General features: G+C 37.6%; 2 protein-coding genes, 1 long non-coding RNA gene and 1 other non-coding gene across 6 annotated transcripts; 3 read left to right on the top strand and 1 right to left on the bottom strand.

The window, feature by feature from the left end:
* The first annotated feature begins 1,003 nt into the window (after nucleotides 1-1,003).
* Nucleotides 1,004-11,846, top strand: LOC147158349 (uncharacterized). 2 transcript variants are annotated; one of them, XM_086061407.1, is made up of 7 exons: nucleotides 1,004-1,100; nucleotides 2,230-2,319; nucleotides 5,261-5,316; nucleotides 5,407-5,506; nucleotides 6,416-6,526; nucleotides 6,667-6,816; nucleotides 9,069-11,846. In XM_086061407.1, the coding sequence occupies exons 2-6, from the start codon at nucleotides 2,316-2,318 to the stop codon at nucleotides 6,780-6,782; spliced, it is 387 nt and encodes a 128-aa protein (XP_085917533.1). In that variant the 5' UTR covers nucleotides 1,004-1,100; nucleotides 2,230-2,315; the 3' UTR covers nucleotides 6,783-6,816; nucleotides 9,069-11,846. The 2 variants fall into 2 exon arrangements, with proteins under 2 accessions (XP_085917533.1, XP_085917532.1); XM_086061406.1 differs by having other exon boundaries at nucleotides 6,667-11,846.
* On the bottom strand, nucleotides 10,598-12,725 carry LOC147158348 (uncharacterized). 2 transcript variants are annotated; one of them, XR_015090889.1, is made up of 4 exons: nucleotides 12,533-12,725; nucleotides 11,248-11,355; nucleotides 10,964-11,172; nucleotides 10,598-10,720 (listed from the first exon to the last, which is right to left on the bottom strand). It is a non-coding gene; the product is annotated as an uncharacterized LOC147158348 (long non-coding RNA). The 2 variants fall into 2 exon arrangements; XR_015090888.1 differs by having other exon boundaries at nucleotides 10,688-11,172.
* sccpdhb (saccharopine dehydrogenase b) lies at nucleotides 12,146-20,866 on the top strand. Its single transcript, XM_086061405.1, has 12 exons — nucleotides 12,146-12,698; nucleotides 12,964-13,076; nucleotides 13,170-13,250; nucleotides 13,339-13,468; nucleotides 14,413-14,462; nucleotides 14,672-14,802; nucleotides 16,019-16,136; nucleotides 17,928-18,047; nucleotides 18,506-18,562; nucleotides 19,701-19,812; nucleotides 20,155-20,236; nucleotides 20,310-20,866. The coding sequence occupies exons 1-12, from the start codon at nucleotides 12,503-12,505 to the stop codon at nucleotides 20,422-20,424; spliced, it is 1,305 nt and encodes a 434-aa protein (XP_085917531.1). The 5' UTR covers nucleotides 12,146-12,502; the 3' UTR covers nucleotides 20,425-20,866.
* Nucleotides 18,199-18,270, top strand: trnaa-ugc (transfer RNA alanine (anticodon UGC)). The gene has a single exon. It is a non-coding gene; the product is annotated as a tRNA-Ala (tRNA).
* Nucleotides 20,867-20,961: the final 95 nt, after the last annotated feature.

Here is a 20,961-nt window from a genome sequence, read left to right as displayed (position 1 = left end):
TTTTTATTATGAAAATAAATAAATAGAACTTTGCCTTCATTTATAGTTATTTTATAAAACACTAGCTTTAAAAAAAATAAATAAAAATGTCCAATATGGCCATTTAGATTTTAGGAACACAACTTCAAGTGCATTACAAGTGGAATATAACATAAGGCAGGATACCTTGTTATTTTATATATGGACCATGTATAAAATAATGATGTATCTTGCCTTATATTGCATCTAAAGTTGTGTTCCTAAATCCTAATGGCCATATTATACATTTTAAGTTTATATATATATTTTTTAATTTGAATGGGCAAAAGCATTTTATAAAATAAATTAAGATGAAGTTCTATTTATCTGATTTCATTAAAAAAAAATTTTTTTTTTTAAACAATCCGATCTGTGACTTTTGTGATCCATTGCACCACTAGTTATTTTGGTACAAAAACTATGAAGTGGTCAACAACAATGAATTGCAATATGTCCAAGATTAGATCACTGACGAAGAGGCAACAACTTCAAACTTCGTTCAACATCTGAAGTTGCACAAAGAACGGTAAGTACGCTAATGTCAGTTGTTTATCGGCTAATTATTGTTGCTAGCTGCGTAGTTAATGAGACTGTAAACTCACTGGTAACACATTGCAAACAAGGCAATCTTTTGCACCATTCTGGGTTCACTCCCTGAGTCCCTGACTCCTACTTTGATGGTCATCCGAAATAATAATAATCTACGATGTTGTTAAAATGACTCGAAAGGACTTGAAACTCAAGTGTAGGACTTGTGACTCGCTTGTCAGTCTTGACTTGCGACTAGACCAAATAAGTTACTCCCACCTGTGGTAGAGTGTATTTCATAGTGCAAACAGCTCAAATGTATGTAAAAAAATTGTCAGAGTGAGAAATCCTCTTTTAGTGGAGCGTTTAGATTTTTTTTTTTATTACTGCAGGAGTATCTGTCGCAAATAGTGGTGCTTTGACGTAATTCTCCTCTTTGAACAACTGTTCTCTTTGATGGACTTTCCCTTTTCAGTTTGGCGTGGACAACTCATACTTGTAGAACACGTTTATTAGGCTCCAGATGCTTGAGCATTGGAAGAACATTCGTCTTTGTGAGTATAAGGTCATATAAAGTTAGTAAGGCTACAGTGCTGCTCAAAAATTTGTGAACCCTGCAGATGTTTTGTACAAAATATTAAAATAACCTCATTAAATGTTTAGTCATACCCCAATCTACAATGCTGACATTGAAATAAATGGACTTGAACAAAAAGAATGATAATATTGTCATTCATTCTTGAGCAAAAGTTGTTGATTTAAGAAAAACTCAGATTTCATGGGTGCAAAAGTAAGTGAACCTCTCACTTAATCGGACATTGCACCTCCTTTTGCTATGAGAACTTCATCCAAACACTTTCTTTAGTGATTTATCAGTCTTTCACATCTACTTTGGGGGAATTCCTTGCAAAATGCAGTCAGTTGAGACGTTGGATGGGCGTCTAGCATAAACTGCCCGCTTCGGGTCCCGCTACAGTATTTTGAAAGACTTTAAGTCAGGATTTTGACTGGGCCCATCCGAACATGAATCTTGTTGTTCTTCAGCCATTCCTTGGTTGTATTGCTGGAATGATTTGGATTATTGTCATGTTGCATGATCCATCTTCTACCAGGCTGTAACTTCACAAAGGACGGATTCAGGTTATGTTCCAGGATTTCACAATATTCCTTTGCATTCATGATTCCCTAGATTATGTGGAGTTGTCCAGGTCCTGAGGATGAAAAACCAGCCCAGAATTTAAAATTTTTACCCCCATGCTTCACTGTAGGGAGATGGTTATTTTTCTGGTATGCAGTTTTGACTTTTCACCAAACATGACTGTTTTAGTTATAACCAAACAGTTCAATTTGGGACTTCCAAAAAGCTTCACTGTTGTTCAGGTACTCTCTGGCAAAGTTGAGATGGGCAGCTTTGATCTTTTTTTGTGAGCAGAGGCGCTTCTACCTAGTAAGCCTTCCGTGAAAGTCTTGTTGATTGATTTTTCTTCTGATTGTTGAAGCATGCACATCCCTTGATGTGATGTTCAAGTTGGCATTTTACATGAATTATAATTTTGCTTGTGGTTCTTGCTGATATTTTAGAAGGTTGTCCACTACTAGGCAGGATTGTAGTAATATTCAGTGTTCTCTAGTTGCAGATGATCTGCTTCACAGTGGAATGATGAAGCAAATTTTTTTTTTTAGATGACTTTCCCCAGACAGATGTGCTGTCACTACCCACTTCCTGAGGTCCCCTGAGATTTCTCTTCCTCTCAGCATGACTGACCTGTATGGGTGAGACTAAAGTGACGTGGTTTTGTCTTTGTTTCAGTCAGTGATGCACAATTTCTTTGCTAAAGCTCTCATTTCATTAGTCCATTTCAATGGTCAGTTTAGCTACCAATTTGTCCTACCTGATCATACTTGACTGCTTGTTTTAACCCGTCGGTGTTATTTGTCCATTTTCTGTCTTTTTTCTGTTTTTCTGTTTTTCATCAAAGAAAAAGCATTTGAAAAAAATACACTAGGGGCCTGACATTTTACCAGGATTGTTTAAAAATGTAGAAGTTCAAATTGGCGCCATGCTGTAATTTATAATTATTACCAAACAGGAGGGAGAGATTTACACGAAATTGTTGTAATAATGCCCGATTTTGGCTCATTGACTCCCATTATAAATCACAGTTTTTGATATGCTGCAAACCTGATGTGTTATAATGCATTTTCCGTGATTACTGATGCAATCGCTTCTTTGACGAGTCATAAACATGAAAATAGAGGAATTTGTGTGTTGAGAGTGTTAACACAAACATCCACTAGGTGGCGCCAAAGGCTAATAAATGAATACAAAATGCATGCATAAAAAAATTCTATTGCTATGACTTATGGACTTGTTTGAACCTCTAACTATGTCATATGAAATATTCAAATTATTATTTTATTTTTTATATATATATATATACAGCATAGTTAGTCTTGCTATTAGCATAATACTGCTATTGTTGTCCATAGAGGGCATTAAAAAAAATTAAAAATAATATATATATATATATATATATATATATATATATATATATATATATATATGTGTAGATAGGACTGATGCCACTGAACATTTTGAGCGGTTGAAAGTGAAAAAAATATTCATAAATGACTAAGTTATCTCACTTCAAAGGAAATGCCAGATTTTGGCAAAATTACAAGAGTTTTGAAAAATGCCATTGTGTAAAAACTGGGCATGCATAAAAAAATTATATTGTTATGACTTATGACCTTGTTTGAGCCTCTAACTATGTCATATGAAATATTCAAATTAGTCTTTTATTTTATATATATATACAGCATAATTAGTCTTGCTATTAGCATAATACTACTATTATTGTCCATAGCGGGCATTAAAAAAATAAAATAAAATAAAAACTATATATGTATAGATAGGTCTGATGCCACTGAACATTTTGAGCGGTTGAAAGTGAAAAAATATTCATAAATGACTAGGTTATCTCACTTCAAAGGAAATGCCTGATTTTGGCAAAATTACAAGAGTTTTGTGCTATTCAGAAAAATGCCATTGTGAAAAAATGGGCATGCATAAAAAAATTATATTGTTATTACTTATGGACTTATTCAAGCCTCTAAATATGTCATATGAAATATTCAAATTAGACCTTTATTTTACATATATATATATACAGCATAGTTAATTTTGCTGTTAGCATAATACTGCTATTATTGTCCATAGAGGGCATTAAAAAAAACATTTTTTTAACTATATATGTATAGATAGGTCTGATGCCAGTGAACATTTTGAGCGGTTGAAAGTGAAAAAAATATTCATAAATGACTAAGTTATCACACTTCAAAGGAAATGCCAGATTTTGGCAAAAATTACAAGAATTTAATCCAAAAAAAATAACGCCCACGGGTTTTAAGCAATGCAGCTCAGGGTCCACTCAGGGTTGTTTCATTCCTCTTATGGATTTAAAGGCTCAGATAACACAGGTGCAAAAGGGGCTGATGGAGAAACAATTGGAAGACACCCTACAGGAGGTAAACACCAAATCGCACATGATTGCATTGGATTTGTTTTTTCATTGCTGAATTTATTCTCAACACATATACATAGACCGACCAAATGAATAATAATCAAGCACTTATAGTATAGGAAGTGCAAAAATAATAAAGGCTCAACAGTTAACTGTTAAGCATTTAAGTATTGCATATCAGCTGATATTGAAAATATTTTTTTCTTAATCTATTTTGATTTTTCAAACAAATATTTGGATAAATTAAAAACCCCATTGCACATTATTTCATTTTTCAACAACATACAGAATATTTGAAACGTTAAAAAAACTCGTACCATGTTAACTTTAAATAAAATAATGTTAACATTCTTCTTCTGTTTTAATTTTTTACAGTAAGTCCGTGTCCCATCACTGGTGAGCTATTTTTAGAACACACCTGTGGGCTAATCATTTGTTCTTGGGGCTAACTAGTAACCACTGGCACATTTTTTTTCCCTTTCCATTTCAGGACACAATAAACCGAGAAAAAAATGCATCTGTATTTGCGGTGTCTCTTTCGTTTTGCTCCCTCCCTCCTTTTCTGTCTGTAACTGAAATTCCTGCAAATCTTACAAATCTGCTTAGAAATTGCCTTAGCTCAGATACACAGTAATTTTGACTCTATTTAGAGTGAGACCAAATAGACTCGCTTTTAGAGTAATATTTACACTGGGAAAAGAGTTAAATAAAGAATTGGGGGGGGGGGGAGTCACTCAAGGGTTGAGGAATTAACTTTATGACCTTCATCTTGGGAGACAGCCACGATCTACTCCCTGAGCCACACAGCAGGAGCTATGTGTTAGTTTATCACTCGTGTCAGCTGGAATCTTCGTAACTCCAAGACCAAAAATGTGTTTGGTCTCCTCTTGGTTATAAGCAAACAGTAGGAGGGGCATAGCTCAGGTGGTAGTGTGGTGGTCTCCCAAGTTGAAGTTCGTGAGTTCGTTCCTCCACCCTGGAGGGGCTTTTATTTTTTTTTAAATTCTTTATTTTACTCTCTTCCAAGTGAAAATATTACTCTAAAACCGAGTCTATTTGGTCCCACTCAAATAGAGTCAAATTCACTCTAAATAGAGTCAAATTTACTCCACAGAACTTACTGTGTAGTATTAGCAGTTCCCGTGTTTAATAAGTTCAGTCTTGTTTTATTCCTCTTATGGATTTAAAAGCACAGATAACACCGGAGCAACAATTGAAGAAACAATTGGAAGACGCCCTGCAGGAGGTAAACACCAAATCACACATGATTAAGTAATGCATTCCGTTGCATTGTTTTTTTTTTTCATTGCTGAATTTATTCTCAACACATATACAGCTCAGCACATATACCCCCAGCATCAGCGATTGCAGCACGGTCAAATACGTGGGGACCACCAGCAAGACCTCCACTACCTCTCCCAGCAGTTCTTCTTATAGTGAGTTTAACGTTTGGTAGCATGTGATGAGCTTTTTCTTTTGGGGGGCATTTTGTTTGACACAAAATGACCTCAGCAGAGTAAAAAGCCCTTTTCACACTGCACTTAACAGTCCACAGTCGTCTTTAAACCAATTCGTTGTGTACGTGGCGAGAGGCTGGGATGGAGCGTTGTGTTGTGGATTCAAATACAAATAAAGGAATTTCATCTGGAGTTAAAATCATGCCAAAACCCGGTAAACACACAAAACGTGATTTACGCACACAAAACCTCGTTCACAAACTAATGTATTTTGTTCTACACACACAAAGAAGCATAATCTTCAATGACCAAAAAGAAAAAAAATACTATATATCTTTCAAGTATACAACAAAACGAGTCCTTGCCGCAAGAAATTGTGGATGAGGAGGGGAGCAGAGAGGTTAGAGGAAAGGAGAGAAGAAAAAAAAAAAGCACCACAGCGGGTGACGAACCCGCACCTTGTTGCTTATGGGGCGAGCGCACTATCCAAGACACCATCCATTCATTTAACCCTCTTTGCACGTAGAACTGCTTGGCAATATTACTGCCAAAAGTCACGTGAATGTTATCCGTAGTTGTAGGATTGCTTTTTACGTACGCAAGAGATTTTTTTGCACTTGAAAGATATTTTTTTTGTACTCGAAGGTGTTTTGTTGTATACTTAAAATATTTTCTTTTTAAATTGAAGATATGCTTCTTTGTGTGTGTAGAACAAAACACATTCGTTTGTGAATGATGTTTTGTGTGCGTAAATCACGTTTTGTGTGTTTGCGGGGTTTTGGCATGATTTGAACTCCATAATTTCACTCATTTGTCAGTATTTTAGGAGAGAATTTTTTTCATGTAATGCGCAAATTATGGGATTTTTTTTTCTTCCTTTTTTTGCAGATCTCTCTGGAAACCAAGATAGGGAGAGGAGAGACAGTGGTGGGGAAACAGAAAGAGCTATAACAGCACTTCTGAAAGACATGAATAAAGAACAGGCAGATCACGTTTTGTGTGCGTAAATCACGTTTTGTGTGATAAGGGGTTTTGACATGATTTTAACTCCATAATTTCACTCATTTGTCAGTACTTAAGGAGAGAAATGTTTTCATGTAATGTGAAAAATATCGGTTTTTTCCCTTCCTTTTTTGCAGCTCTTTCTATAAACCAAGCTAGGGAGAGGAGAGACAGTGGTGGGGAAACAGAAAGAGCTGTAGCCGCACTTCTGAAAGACATAAATAGAGGACAGGCAGATCCCTTGTGGTGCTGACACCCTTGCCCCTCTGCCCTCTCTCAATACCAAAGTGGGTAACACTTTATAATAACTACCCGTTATAACTAGTTAATAGATCATTAGTAAACTGTTAATTGATGACTTAAGTGTTTGTTAAGATTTTATAATGATGTCTATAAATAGTAAATATGTAATTATTAAACTGTTAGTTATTGAGTTTTAAATGACTTGCTAGCTGTATATTAATCATTCATAACTATATTCTATCAATTAGTAAAACATTGTTAACAAGCTATTAGTAAATTACTTACTAATGACTTGTTAAGTATCACTTACTAGTTTTCATATATTATTAGGACGTTATTCTAATTCTAATTATAAATTTTGTTGCTACTATTCATTATTTATTAGCTGTGGAACAGTTGCAACTTGAGAATAACATCCCAATAACATAAATAGAGTAATAACTAATATTTAAGTAGTAAATTAACTCATTCCTTTACAGTTGTTAATAGTTTGTTAAATATATATTAATACTATACCAGTGAAACTTTGTAGAGCAGCAAATGAGTGGAAAAAGTTAAAGGTACAAAACATGTATATTGAAAATATCAAATGTTTGTACTTCTTTTCTGTGTACTGTATTTGACCAAAGAAACACCACAGATGAAATGTTGAATATTGTAGTAACACAAATACTGAGCCATCACATAGCATAACGAGAGTATCAAACCGTAAACCCATGAGGTTTGGACACTTTGTGTGCTAAACCAGGGGTCATCCATGGTCCTAGAGGGCACCTGTTCTGCAGGTTTTGGATGTTTCCTGGTTCAAATGATCAGGATTGTTAACAGGCATATGGAGACCTTGCTGATGAGCTGATCGTATGAGTCAGTCATATGTTGGAGAAAGGAAACATCCAAAACATGCTGGAAAGGAGCCCTCGAGGACCTGAGTTGGTGACCCCTGTGATAAACCTAGACAGCAGAATTTCAGAGGGACATTTAATGTCCATACATCACAGAAATGTCATGGATTCTCAGTCCTAACGGCCCTTTGTGACTCTTATTGGCAAGCCACTCATGCCATTCAAAAATGTAAGATGGTCTACCAGTAACTCCTCTGTACCATTCCCCCTGAGTCCCCGCACATTTTCCTTAACCGTTCTGACACGCCCTCTCTATGTGCTGAGTATGTGCACCTGTTTGAGCATCCACATATGATACACTGTGATTGACAGTAAAATGGGTTTAACCTAGCTAAGGTAATGCATTGCGATAAGCCCGCCACTCATCACTTATTATTGTAGATCCCACTTTAACATGATGAGCTATAAGTGGCAACAGATCTCTCGTTCTTCTTCTCTCAACTAAGCGAAGAACAGGCTTGGCATGTCTTCTCCATCCACTTCTTCCTCTTCTAGCTATCAGCCATTCGTCTCCGTCCGTACTGTTGAAAACATCAAATATTAGTGTATTGTATTCTTCTTTTAACAAACGGAATAGTCTGTCATTCAATGGTAGTTTGCGCTGCAGCGCTTGCCTTTCTTTTATGTCTGAAATGGCTTTCATCAACGGTAACAAACTGATGCCGACCCACAATGCACTGGCCACTTGCTTGCTGCCTTTGAGCCATATTGGACAAGGTTCAAGAAATGTCGTCGTTGATCATGTCCACTTGACGTTGATGCAGGCCGTCTGCAAATCTGATATAATTGGGCAAATATTATAATGCATTTAAAAATATATATTTTGGATTTGATACACAAAGCTTGCATTTACGGCACCCTAAGATATGAAAATTGTCTACTACTGTTTAGAGAAAAACAATGGAACGTTTTGTGCTATTTTCTACAGAGCTCCATCAACACGTTCGGGACTAATATACTGTAGGATATGTGTAAAATTATACTTCTAATACAAGGAATAATTGCCAGATCCTGTAGTTTGAGAGAGCCAATTGCCATTGAGCTTCAACAGGCAGGGTCAGACACTCATGTTGTTCCACCAGATCTAATGGTGACCAACTCGGCATTAAACAGTTAAGAACAATTTATCACAAAAGCGAAATAACTCCAAGCACCTGTTATTATTATGATTGTATAGATGCACCATAACAAAATAATCACAGGCTTTACTCTCGAGATAAAGCAGCCGAGTTATACAGTGTTTCTATTGAAATGAACACTTCACCATAGTCAGACTGCCATGAGGCGATTCTAGGAACAGAGGTTTAGGGGTGCTAGTAACAATTATAGTCCAGTCACCCTCAATTGTTTTTGTTCTCTTCCTTTCCTTAACATTTCACTCGTTGTGCGTTCAGTCAACCTTGGTGGGGTGAGATGTCTTCGTTCTCCCCCTTTTCGCCTAAACCAGAGATAATCCAAAAGAGATTACACTCTTTTGAAGTCAACCACAGGCCATCTCACCAGGATGTGAATGTTTGTATGTCACCAGCCAGAACCACGAGTTTATGGCATCAAAGTATTTGATCGGAAAGCATCATCTTCACCCCTGCTGGCATTCTGCAAACTCTTAGTAAAGTCATGGGCCAAAACGTCCGTTAGAATCCTGGTCAGTACATTCCAACCTTCTTGGAAGTTGCACGTGACCAGAGTGCCTCCAAGTGGTCACGATCGGAATTGCCATCACATGAAACACCTATACTCCACAAAGCAATCTTACACATTTCACATAAAAATTACGCACAACTGAATGTTTCACGTCATGTTATTTTTGTCTATGAAGAGGGATGTCATATGTACAACAGGAATGATGATTGTAAAACCAGAGATTAGTTACTCCGGAAAGAACGATGCGTTATTAGTTGATATGTGAATTGACTTGCCAGCCTGACCAAATTTAATTCTTAATTATTAATTATTTAATAATTTGGAGTTTAAAAGTCTCTGACTTGGGTTGAGCCAAAAGAGGGACGGCGCCCGCACCCCCTTGTGACGGACACGCCCCGCAACTTTAAAACAGCCGGCGCGAACCTCGTTCAGCACTCTTGTTTCTGGCCCTCTCGTTCCTGCTTCACGGTTTTCCCCTTTTTCACCTCGTCTGGCCCAGAACTAACAAAATGACTCCCCAGTTCCCTGAACGACCAAGTGTCTCGGATTTGGCGATCGCACCGAACCGCCGCCGCGCTCCAAACCTCAGATGGGTCTTGCAGCTTTCACTTGTGTCCGTATTTTACCATCAATACTTGTTTAGTCATTTGTGTGTGGTTTTTTTTTTATCCTTTGTTCCAATTACTCTTGACTGAGTTTCTGTTGTGTTTGCCTCTGCACTGATACAATAACAAAGTTGTCATTTTTAGGATTGCATGTGTTTGTTTTTTTAAAACAATGGGTTATGCTTTTTTATATCCATTAAATTTTATTCTGTTCTTATTCTTGAACAGGGCTGCATATCTACATCAAACAGGCTTTCGGAGGAAGAATTTCTTAAAATTAGTGTCAAAATAGATTTTGTATCATACTATAACCAATAACACGCATGCAAAGTAAATTCAAAATTACCCGGCATCTTCTCACTCAAAGTCAGCTACAATATACTTTTTGGGATGCAAGGTATGAAAAATATATATATGTTTGCAACGTGTAAAGAAAATGTTCTGTCAACATACTGTTGGCAATTTTTTATTTTTTTTTGTAGTGGGTAAAATCATGTTCCTTTAGCCACTGCCGTGTACTACTTCAACCCGTCTCGTCTCGCCCCATCCTGGCGACTCCTCTGGTCTCGCCCCGTCCTGGCGACCCGTCTCGTCTCACCTTACTTTGTATGTTTCAATGAAGATCCTCACATTGTCCTTCTTCCCTGTCTCCCTGCCGTTTCTCCCCGCATTTGGGTCCACCCTCATCCACGCACGCCGTTTCATGACACCATCGTGGAAATGTGCATCCCACACCATTTTATTTTGTTTGATAACATTTTCTTTATTCTCGTTTAATCTTTAGTCTTGCCAGGTAACTGCAAAAAGAAGTGCAGTCAACAGACTTCACAGAGCAGAAAGTAGACATTGTGTAAACAAGAACGTCACGTCTTTATGAATCATAGACTTCATCTTTTTTTTTTCCCATTTGAGAAAACTTTAGGGAAGGTTGCAACATGCCTAGAGATGAGTGTCCGTTTGCAGGTTAGTGTGACATGTATCAATAATATTCACAATATTCATTCCATTTGGGAACTTAATAAAATGTTAAATTTACACACATCTCTCCTCTCCAAGAAGAGCCGCTACCGTCTGGTCTTCATGTCCAGGTTTAGGTCCTCCACCACCCCGTCGATGAAGTTGTTGAGTGGCTGGTATCGGGTCTGCGACTCGATGACCTTTCGGCAGATGGGGCACTTCTCTCTCTCTTTTTGCGCCACTGCTTGATGCAGTGGCAGCAGAAGCCGTGAACGCAGTTCAGAACAACATTCTGAAGATACAAATAAGAAAAAGTCGTCGCTTTTTGTTTGGTAGTGAATCATGAGCAGGTTATATTGACTCGCACCTCAATTAAGACCTCTGAGCAGATGATGCACTTAAAATCCCTTTCCAGGACCTTGGGGAATTGCATTTTGCCATATTCCACCAGGATCCTCCTCACGTTTTCCTTTTTCTGGGAACAGAAAACGATATGAGGCGCTACAAATGCAGTGCGCTAAAAGAGATTCCTGGTATAGCAACCCTCATTTGCCACTTCAATTTATTTGTTTGTGGCTAGTAGATTCTCTTCGGACCTTGTCCGAGAAAGCATACTGCTTGTCGGTAGCGCATTGACCGACAGTCCATTCATGTGTAAGTCTGTGCGTGCTATCGAGTCGGGCCGGGAGTGACGTCATGCAGCCGAGTAGCCGACAAATTCAATCTTTGGAGGACCCAGCCGGGTCCTCCGAACTCCGAAGGCCGAATTTGTCGGCTGTATGACGTCACTCATGGCGCGACACGACAGCACGCACGGACTTACATATGAATGGATTGTCATGACTACTTGTGGGTAGCACATTGACCGACAATCTATTCATGTGTAAATCAGTCCACAGATTATGCCAAATAATTAGTTTCCAAATAAATTATTTTCAGTCGGAGTCTCTAAATGTTGAAATATATTTAAGTACATATTAAGCATGCAGGAGATTTTTGCACATAATATGCTGTTTATTAACAATGTACAAAAACATTCAAAGTCTATGAAATAATTAACATCAGTGTTTAACATGAATGACATTTTAAACTTGTTTTGTTTCATTTGTTTAAGGATTTATATATATATATATATATATATACACACATACACTAAGTGTTAAGTATTCTTCAAGCTGTTTGTGTGATGTTTATATATCTTATTTTGAAATGTAAGCTTTTAATTTGGAAGGCTGCTCCGTAGTTCCGTTTCTTGTTTCACGTCTCCGTCATTCAGCTCATCCATTTATATATAGCTTGTGCAAAACAACGTTAACTTATTGATGTCTATCCAAAATCCAAAATCTATCTGAACCTACTGTAAAGGTTATTTTAAACAGTCATTAACGTCTCACGGGGAAACCTTATGCCATTGACTGGCAAAGGTGACACAGCTAACGTATACTGACCTGTGCCCGCATTTTCTTGCGTCACGAGTAGGTGCAAATGGCAGTGATAACTCGTCATTGATGAAAACAACGTAACCACTATCATCTTAGTTAAAAAATAAATAAATAATGAAATAAAATAAGTGGAACCGGCCGGAACTAACGTTACCCGGAGCGACTTTGCACAAGCACACAATGGAAGCGGTGACATCCAGCAGACCTTACCACATCATAATATTTGGAGCTTCGGGCTTTACCGGCAAGTTTGTTGTTGAAGAAGTAGCCCGATACGCCGCTGACAGTACCGGAGACACCCGTTTAACATGGGCCGTGGCCGGGAGAAGCGGACAGCGTCTGAAGGGGGTGTTAAAGCAGGCCGCCGACAGGCTGGGTGAGTACCCATTCTGAGGTGGGTAGAGTAGCCAAAAATTGTCCTCAAGTAAGAGTACTGTTACTTTAGTCCGCCAAATAAAGAGTAAGTATGCAGTAACAAAATGATGTACCGAGTAACTTGTTAGTAGCTTCACAATTGCCTGGGGCGGAAAAAATCCAGTGGTTTGTCATGGTATATATTATGATGCTCATCTTTTCATAATGCTCATGTTTTATTTTATTTTATTCATGATAACAATAATAAAGATCTCTTTATTTTTTAGCAATGCCCGAGTTAAACACAGACGTTGACATCATTATAGCAGATGTGTCCAGCAAAGAATCTCTGGCCTTTATGTGCCAAAAGGCTCTGGTTGTTCTCAACTGTGTGGGTCCAGTAAGTATTAAATGCCGCTCTTATTAAGGAATTAATCAAAAAAACATGTTCAAAATAGGACTGCACCATGTTGTGTGTGTGTCAATGTTCCAGTACAGGTTTTATGGCGAGCCGGTGGTCGCTGCATGCGTGGAGAACGGAGCTCACTACATTGACATCTGTGGAGAGCCTCAGGTAAAGGGACCTCTTTTTTTTTGGTCTAATTATGTGAGGGCTAAGATTCACACTACTATTGCTGTGCCTTTAATAAATGTCTTGACAGTTCCTGGAGCGCATACAACTGGAGTACCACACTAAGGCCTCAGACAGAGGGGTGTACATAATTGGCAGCTGCGGTTTTGACTCCATACCAGCAGAACTGGGAATTATCTACACTCAGAGCCACTTTAAAGGTTAGACTTGTTATTTGTGACAAGTTTGGTCCAGTAGACCCTCAGAAGTCCCGTAAGTGCAAAAAGAGGTAATACAAGTAACTGCTGTTAAAGATAGATTTATTTTTATGGCAAGATTGATGCTACGGGCCATCAGAAGTCATGTATGATTTACTTTAATTAGAATCCCACATTGCATTGTGGCCAAAGATAGAACCTTGGTAGGTTATTGCGCCTTTTACTGCTGTAAATCTTTCTTGTGGCATAGGGAAGTCGCACGCTAAACTAGTCATACCTCACACATGAACTGCCATGACCACTACTTCTGCTTCCATTTTTCTTCTACTTTCGTTTGGCGGTTGCATTACCACCACCTTTTTGGCATGGTAAAGAAGGTGGCCACTGGCGGTAAACGGTAAATGGATTGCGCTTATATTGTGCTTTTATAATTATTATTGTCATACTGTATTATTTTATAATATTTAAGAATATAATCTGGTAATACACCAGAAGTATTTTCCAACCGCTTAAAGAAAATCAGCACGATTAGGGAACGGGGATTTTGGTGTCTAATTTTATATAGACAAATGAAAGACAAATCTGAGAAGATGCCACAGGACCACCTGAACTTTGGAAAAAAAGTGCAATTTAAAATATGGTATTTAGGATTATTTATGCGCCTGTAGCTCCAGAGTTGAAATTTAAATTATCTTTACTATCGTGCCTTAAAATTTGAAATCATTAATACTGTAATTTTTGGGAAATAGGACTTCAATTGTGTATGTTTCAGATGCGAGGCAGTTACACATATAAAAACCACAGGGACATAAAAAAATTGTGAAATTTGATTATTATTATTTTTTATTCAATTGGCTTTACTGTTATTAATCAAATTGTTTGAAAAATACCCATTTATTGAATTTCTCTATTGCATTTTGGAAATGATAGTTTACTCGTAATTTTAGGGACGCTGACTGCAGTGGAGAGCTTTCTGACAATAAGCAGTGGGCCTCAGGTAATCAACATCAAATTGTCCTTACTAGTAAATGAAAGAAATTGTATTGAAATATTTACATAATTAATTTGTTTTTATGGAATAGCTTTGTTTAGCATGAATAATACATGAATAAAACAACACAAAAAAACTATTTTAAAGCACTGCAATCTGTCAATATAAGCTTATATAAAAAAAACCTGGAGTATTTTTTCTGCTAACCCTTACAGGGCTCATGCGGTCACGATGCCACTTGGCAGTCGGCTGTGCACGGCTTCGCAGACAGCGGCGCCCTTCGCCAGCTGAGGAGGAAGTTTGGCCACAAGCCGCTACCTGTGGTGGGAACTAAAGTTTGCCCAAGGTAAGGAGATAAAGGAGTACGCAAATTCTCCTTATTTCCGGTAATTATAGCTTAACTCTTTCCATACATAAGACGTATCACTATGTCATGAAAGTCATAGTCACCACGTATATATGACGCATCTATACATCATAAGTGTTTTTTCATGCAAGAGTTACAGGAGGGTCTGACGCAGCTTCTGGTTGGAGGGTTAGGCTTGACTGCAATGTTATTAAAAAAAAAAAAACAGCCAACAGGCGGCAGCAAGTATATTATCAATGACGCCGCATTAGGGCCACGTATAAATATATATATTTTTAGAGGTGGGCTAATATTATGAGAAAAAAACCTCTAAAATTTGCCACTTTATAAAGTGAAAACTAAAGAACGGAAAAAGATAGAAATACACTTTTTGTCTTCTGAAAAAAGAAAGTTTAATCTTTCTTTTGGTAGCTTCCATGTTTATATAGAACACAATATTCTGTGGGCCTTGCAAGATCAGTCAAAATCCAGTATTGAAGGGGTTGCTCCAATGAAAATGGCTGGGATTCAATGAGTTAAGTGGTGTATAATGCTTAGATGTGCTAAGACCAAATAGAGAATGATTTATTTCCCCCAAAAGCAGGAGAGATGGATTTTTTCCTCTCTTCATTTAATAGTTAGCTAACAAACAAAAAAGTAACCTATTTACATAGATGACATATTTGGCTGTAATTGAATTATTGAGGTCCTGTTGAAATTTGCTGCCTTACGGGGCTGTGTTTAAGAATGAGTAGACTGATCTCATGTGTATGGTTTTGTCTTTGCTACATTGTGGGGCCCATACACGCGTGTTTTTCTAGGTTTAACTACCATTGTGGGCACATTTTGGTGGTCCCCACAAGTTTAGACCTCTTTTTGAGGTTTAAGACTTGGTTTAAGAGTTTAGGTTTGAATTGGGTTATGGTTGAGGTTAGGGTAAGGAATTGGGGTAGGCAATCGTTTCTGATGGTTGGGGTTAAGGGGAGGGGCTAGGAAATGCAGTATGTCAATAAGATGTCCCCACGATGGATGATACGAAGACGTGTGTGTGTGTGTGTGTGTGTGTGTGTGTGTGTGTGTGTGTGTGTGTGTGTGTGTGTGTGTGTGTGTGTGTGTGTGTGTGTGTGTGTGTGTGTGTGTGTGTGTGTGTGTGTGTGTGTGGGTGTGGGTGTGGGTGTGGGTGTGGGTGTGGGTGTGGGTGCGTGTGCGTGTCTAGAGGTTTTGTGTTCTTTAGCAAAGAGATTATGCAGTACGCCATCCCTTTCATGGGTTCGGACCCCTCTGTGGTCAAGAGAACACAGCGTTTCCTTTACCAGGAGGAACGTCGCTCGCCAGTAAGTATTCATGTCACTTCCAATCCACCAATAGAATGCAGTTATTGGAGGTGGTTTTAATTTGCAAACATTTGAATGATATTTCTTTTTATATGACTTAATTTTGTCAATTTTGTAAAATTAATGTGCTCTATATTGAACCATGGGGGACTGTACTAACCCACTACACACCCTGGAATATGTTCACACTATTTGTTATGATTGAGGAGTAGAAATACTATCAGCATTTGCACTCCATGTAAATTACGCAATATTGTGATTTGCCAAACATTATCACCCCAACCTCCCTGGGAATGTGAATATTTCTCATCATATTGTTCATTATGCGTGCCAAGCCTGAGGGGAAGAAACAACACTTCACAACATTTCCTTCTAATCAATAATTTGGCACGTTATGAAGAATGTTGTTCTGCTTGAACGTGCCCCAGGAAACAGTTTCTATGCTGGATTTGTATACAATTAAAAAAAAAAATACAGTACTACTCAATTTCTTCTGTACTTTAAGCAGAACGCTACAGAAATTGAAGCTTTATTTATTCAATTATTTATTTGTTTACCTTTTTTCTATTTAGTTTTTTTTTTTATCTGTATGTATGGCTGCAACTGATTAGGACTGATTGTAGTCATGTATTAATCTGTCCATTTCATTTTTTAATGAGAAAAAGCCTTTTTATTTGCATCCCTTTATTAAAATAATAATAAAAAAACAAAAATAGGACATTATTTCAGATTGACAGTGCAGTCCATATATTGTGATTCAGTTACTTATTTGGTTTGTGATATGTCAGAAAATGGGTCAAAAATGTTGAACATGGCTTTAGAGGATTTGGACAATTTTAAATTAAACAATGTCCCTAAACCGGGTGTGGGGATAAAACCTACGGCCTGCGGGCCAGAACCGGCCGACCAGAGGGTCCAGTCTGGCCTGTGAGGACAGAACACAAACTGCATTAAAAAAAAAAGAAAAAGATTACAATTATGCTGCTAATTTTGTCCACTGGAGGGCACAGGACGGCCACTTCAATGACATTCTGAAATTTGACTGTTATTCTGGATTTGATGCAAAGATTTTACACTTCTTAAAAAAAAATCAGATTACTCTGCAATAACATAATTAAAAATGGGAATATTTTCAGAATGTACTTATAGGGAAATATTTGGACCTGTTGTAGAGGTCATGGACATACTGGTCTGACCCACTTAAGATCAAATTTGGGTGAAAGTGGCCCATGAATACAAATGTTTAACACCCTTGCGCTAAACGATTATCAGTAATCGATTTGTTGTTTATTTTAGCTTTGTGAAATGATGTCGCCTTTAGAGTAATATCTTTAAAATCATATTGTAATTACAATTACAAAATGGCATGCATATAATAATATTGCATACCATATTTTAACTGATTTAACTGTCAGCTTGTCAACAAATGTGAGTAAATTACAATTAAAACTTGACAGGGAGCCCAGAAGTTTTATGATTTTAAGCATCTTCCACCCTGGGAAAATGAGTCACCTGAAGTGATTCAATATCACGCCATAGTAGCGTAACAGGGTGCCATGCAAGCTCACTTAGAAAATGATCATTCTAGGTGTGTACAGCTTCTATTTATTGTGTATTGCGTCAAATGTCGGCACCAGCTTTATCAATTGGGCCTTTTGTACAAAGACGATTCGGACCATGTATGACCTGTATGTTACAGCCCATGCTACCTCTCACGTGTCATTCTGTTTAACCACTAATGACCACTTTTTTCCCCCTTTCTTCCAATCCGCCACCCTCCTCCCTTGTCAGATCCAATATTGTGCATATGTTGGGGTAGGTGGTCTCTGTTCAGTTGCCAAGCTCTTTTGTGGTGGACTGCTCTTCTGGATCTTGGTCAAATTCAGGCTGGGAAGGAAACTTCTCACCAAGGTACAAACACCATTCCTTTATAATCGTTTCACCAAGCGGTACAGTTCGATTCCTTCAGAATTCCATGGGTAATATCTGATATGTTTGCTTTTTGGAGGCTTCGTATAAAGTTACCTTTTCAGTATTTCCAAGAGCAATAGGCTCTTCATGTGGGGATGTAGCTCAGTGGGAGAGCGCATGCTTTGCATGTATGAGGTCCCGGGATCGATCCCCGGCATTTCCACTGCTTTTGCAAGCGCCCCGGGGAGCAAAAGCCCCCTGCTCCAGTGTGTCCCAAGAACAGTGTGTGTGAGGTCAAATATCGTACAGGCGTGTTTTAGACATAAAAGGGGGATCTTCATCTTCACTGTTTCAAACTGTGGCACTGAAGTGAACTGGACTGCATGGTGAACCCAGATTCTGTAGATGGGAAATTGATTTGTTTTCCATGTTGATATTTGGTTTCTGCCTTTCCAAAGTTTCCTAGTTTTTTTTCCTTTGGCTTGTTCAGTAAGGCTGGTCCAACAATTAAACAGGTAAGAGTTTAATTTATCAATCCTTCAATTACTTGTAAATCAAAGTTTGCCTGCTATGAAGGACCAAAACTGCCAAAATTAAAAATAAATAAAAGTGAAAATAAAAACTGGTATAAAAAATATAATTTCAAAAATGAAATACAAAAATTATAAATATATAAAATGTGTGTGTGTGTGTGTGTGTGCGTGTATATGTATATATATATATATATAGATATATTAGGGGTGTTAGAAAAAATTTGATTCGGCAATATATCGCGATATTACAGAGCGTAATTCTCGAATCGATTCGATATGCGGCCGAATCAATTTTTAAACATAATTTTTTTAATGGAAAATTCAACAAAACGTCTTACTGTTCAAACATGAAACAGACTGCAACCAGTTATATGCCTGAATTTTCAGATAAATAAATACATTTTCATACAAATCTTACAGTGTACATGTACAAGTTTACTGATTAGTATTTTCTAAATTTGAGTTTAAAAAAATCGCAATAATCATTTTATAGATTTGTATCGTGATTAATCGGTATATCGATATGACCTATGAATCGTGATACGAATTGAATCGCCAGGTACTAGGCTATTCACACCCCTAATATATATATATATATATATATATATATATATATATATATATATATATAAACGCTCTCCTCTCACATTTATTTCATGCTGCAGATGCTCTGTCAGGACGAAATGTTATTCAACTGAGGGGGCGGTCTAAAGCATGTCTTGGGTTGGTTGGACTCAGCTGTTGCAAACTGCCTTTCAATGGTCGAGTGAGCGGGTCGGTGAACAAGAAAGTCTCAACGGCTTGCATGGAGAGCTCCAAAAGCGGACAACTATTGCTCGACAACAAGTCGTTTAATTTTGAAATCATATTTTTTATATCCATTTTTATTTTCACTTTTATTTATTCTTTCATTCATTTTTAGTATTGGCACTTTTGGTCCTCCATAGCTTGGTACTATATACATGTAAGCCATGAGCTGTTCCGACACAACTTTGACTTCTTCTTTCGCACTGAATGAAGCAAACGTCTTTGAACTATACATTTTGAAGCAGTAATGCGCCTTGTAAACTGATCTAGTTGAGTCGCTTTTAGTCTCTCATGTTGGACTGTCACCTACCAGATTGAGGACACCTGCTTCAGCATCACATTTTTCGGAGAGGGTTACTCAGAGGGTACAGACCCCTCCCAGGGGCAACCTGACGCTAAGATCTGCACTGAGGTCATGGGAGCAGGTAGGCATTGGAAGATTTTCCAACGTGTGTTCGCTTGGAGCTGTTTATTGACACTCGCCCAGTTGAAGTCATTTAAACAAACTCATAGCTTTGCCTTTAAAAGGTAAGTTAGCTTAATGCTAACATATTGCGTAATGCCATAACTGTCTAACGAATAGCATCATCATCAATGTCGCAGTATAATCCTTAAAATAAGAAAGGTACTTGTAGTCATAGTTGGTTTGAAAAAAGTGTTATTGGTGCAGCTCTCCTTGTTATAATTTTTTTTTAAACTAATGCTGGATGGAACAATTGCTTGATGATGATTCACTGCTGACTTTATTATTATTGGGTTTTTTTTAGAGCCTGGTTATGTGGCCACGGTGATTGCTATGGTACAGGCAGCAGTAACAGTGCTGAAAGAAAGACACTCCCTTCCCAGGAGGTTAGTAGTGACTCTTCACGCTACCCAACACGTCTTCTGAAATGACATTGATGTTTTCTGTCTAACTCATCAGGGGAGGAGTGTACACACCTGGAAGCGCCTTCTACAAAACCAACCTCATTGACCGCCTTCATAACCGCAGCTTCAAGTTCTCTGTGAGAAACTACGAGGAAGACACTAAGTCATAAGACCTCCGTTGTTTGTGTGTGTTCTGCTTGGCCCGTTGCAAAGTATTCGTAGCTGCGAACATGAATCCCGTTGGAGCCAGATGGTCTTTTTTTTCAATCAGTGTACAAGACTTGCAATTAAAAACAAGATTGACCAATATTTGTTTGAGAAAAATTGAAAAGGGATCATCAATGCTAAAAACGGTAAATAATAATTGGATTAAAAACACTACCACTGTTATGCATGGCTGAAGTGACTATGATTCATAATGTTAGATTTTTTTTTTCTTCCAATTCTTGAAAAACATTTGGAGATTAGAGTAAATACAGCCCTTTTCTCTTCTGTTCTAGATGTCAATTTGAGGATTTTTTTATATGCTACTATACATTTATGAATAAGTTAAATTCATTTTCATGTGATCATGTTCAGTTGTGAAATAAATAAATAAATAATTGCACATCACTGTCGAGCTAAAACCTCATGTGTACAAATTATATACACTTCATATGTTTCACAAATGTATACTACAATCTTTGTTTAATATTTATGTACTTATT

The sequence above is a fragment of the Leptonotus elevatus genome, chromosome 18 (assembly GCF_054856555.1).
Source record: "Leptonotus elevatus isolate MCC_2025b chromosome 18, RoL_Lele_1.0, whole genome shotgun sequence".
Classification (NCBI taxonomy): Eukaryota; Metazoa; Chordata; class Actinopteri; order Syngnathiformes; family Syngnathidae; genus Leptonotus; species Leptonotus elevatus.
Note: the sequence above shows the minus strand (reverse complement) of the source record. Positions and strands in the feature narration are given on the sequence as shown.

Bases quoted from the DNA above. Each gene is read 5' to 3' on its own strand.
- LOC147158349 (XM_086061407.1), top strand. The intron at 5,317-5,406 runs GTAAACACCAAA...ACACATATACAG, and splicing joins TGGAAGACGCCCTGCAGGAG to CTCAGCACATATACCCCCAG. The intron at 6,527-6,666 runs GTGCGTAAATCA...CCTTTTTTGCAG, and splicing joins ACAGGCAGATCACGTTTTGT to CTCTTTCTATAAACCAAGCT.
- sccpdhb (XM_086061405.1), top strand. From the start codon at position 12,503: ATGGAAGCGGTGACATCCAGCAGACCTTACCACATCATAATATTTGGA. The intron at 13,077-13,169 runs GTAAGTATTAAA...TCAATGTTCCAG, and splicing joins TTCTCAACTGTGTGGGTCCA to TACAGGTTTTATGGCGAGCC. The intron at 20,237-20,309 runs GTTAGTAGTGAC...CTAACTCATCAG, and splicing joins AGACACTCCCTTCCCAGGAG to GGGAGGAGTGTACACACCTG.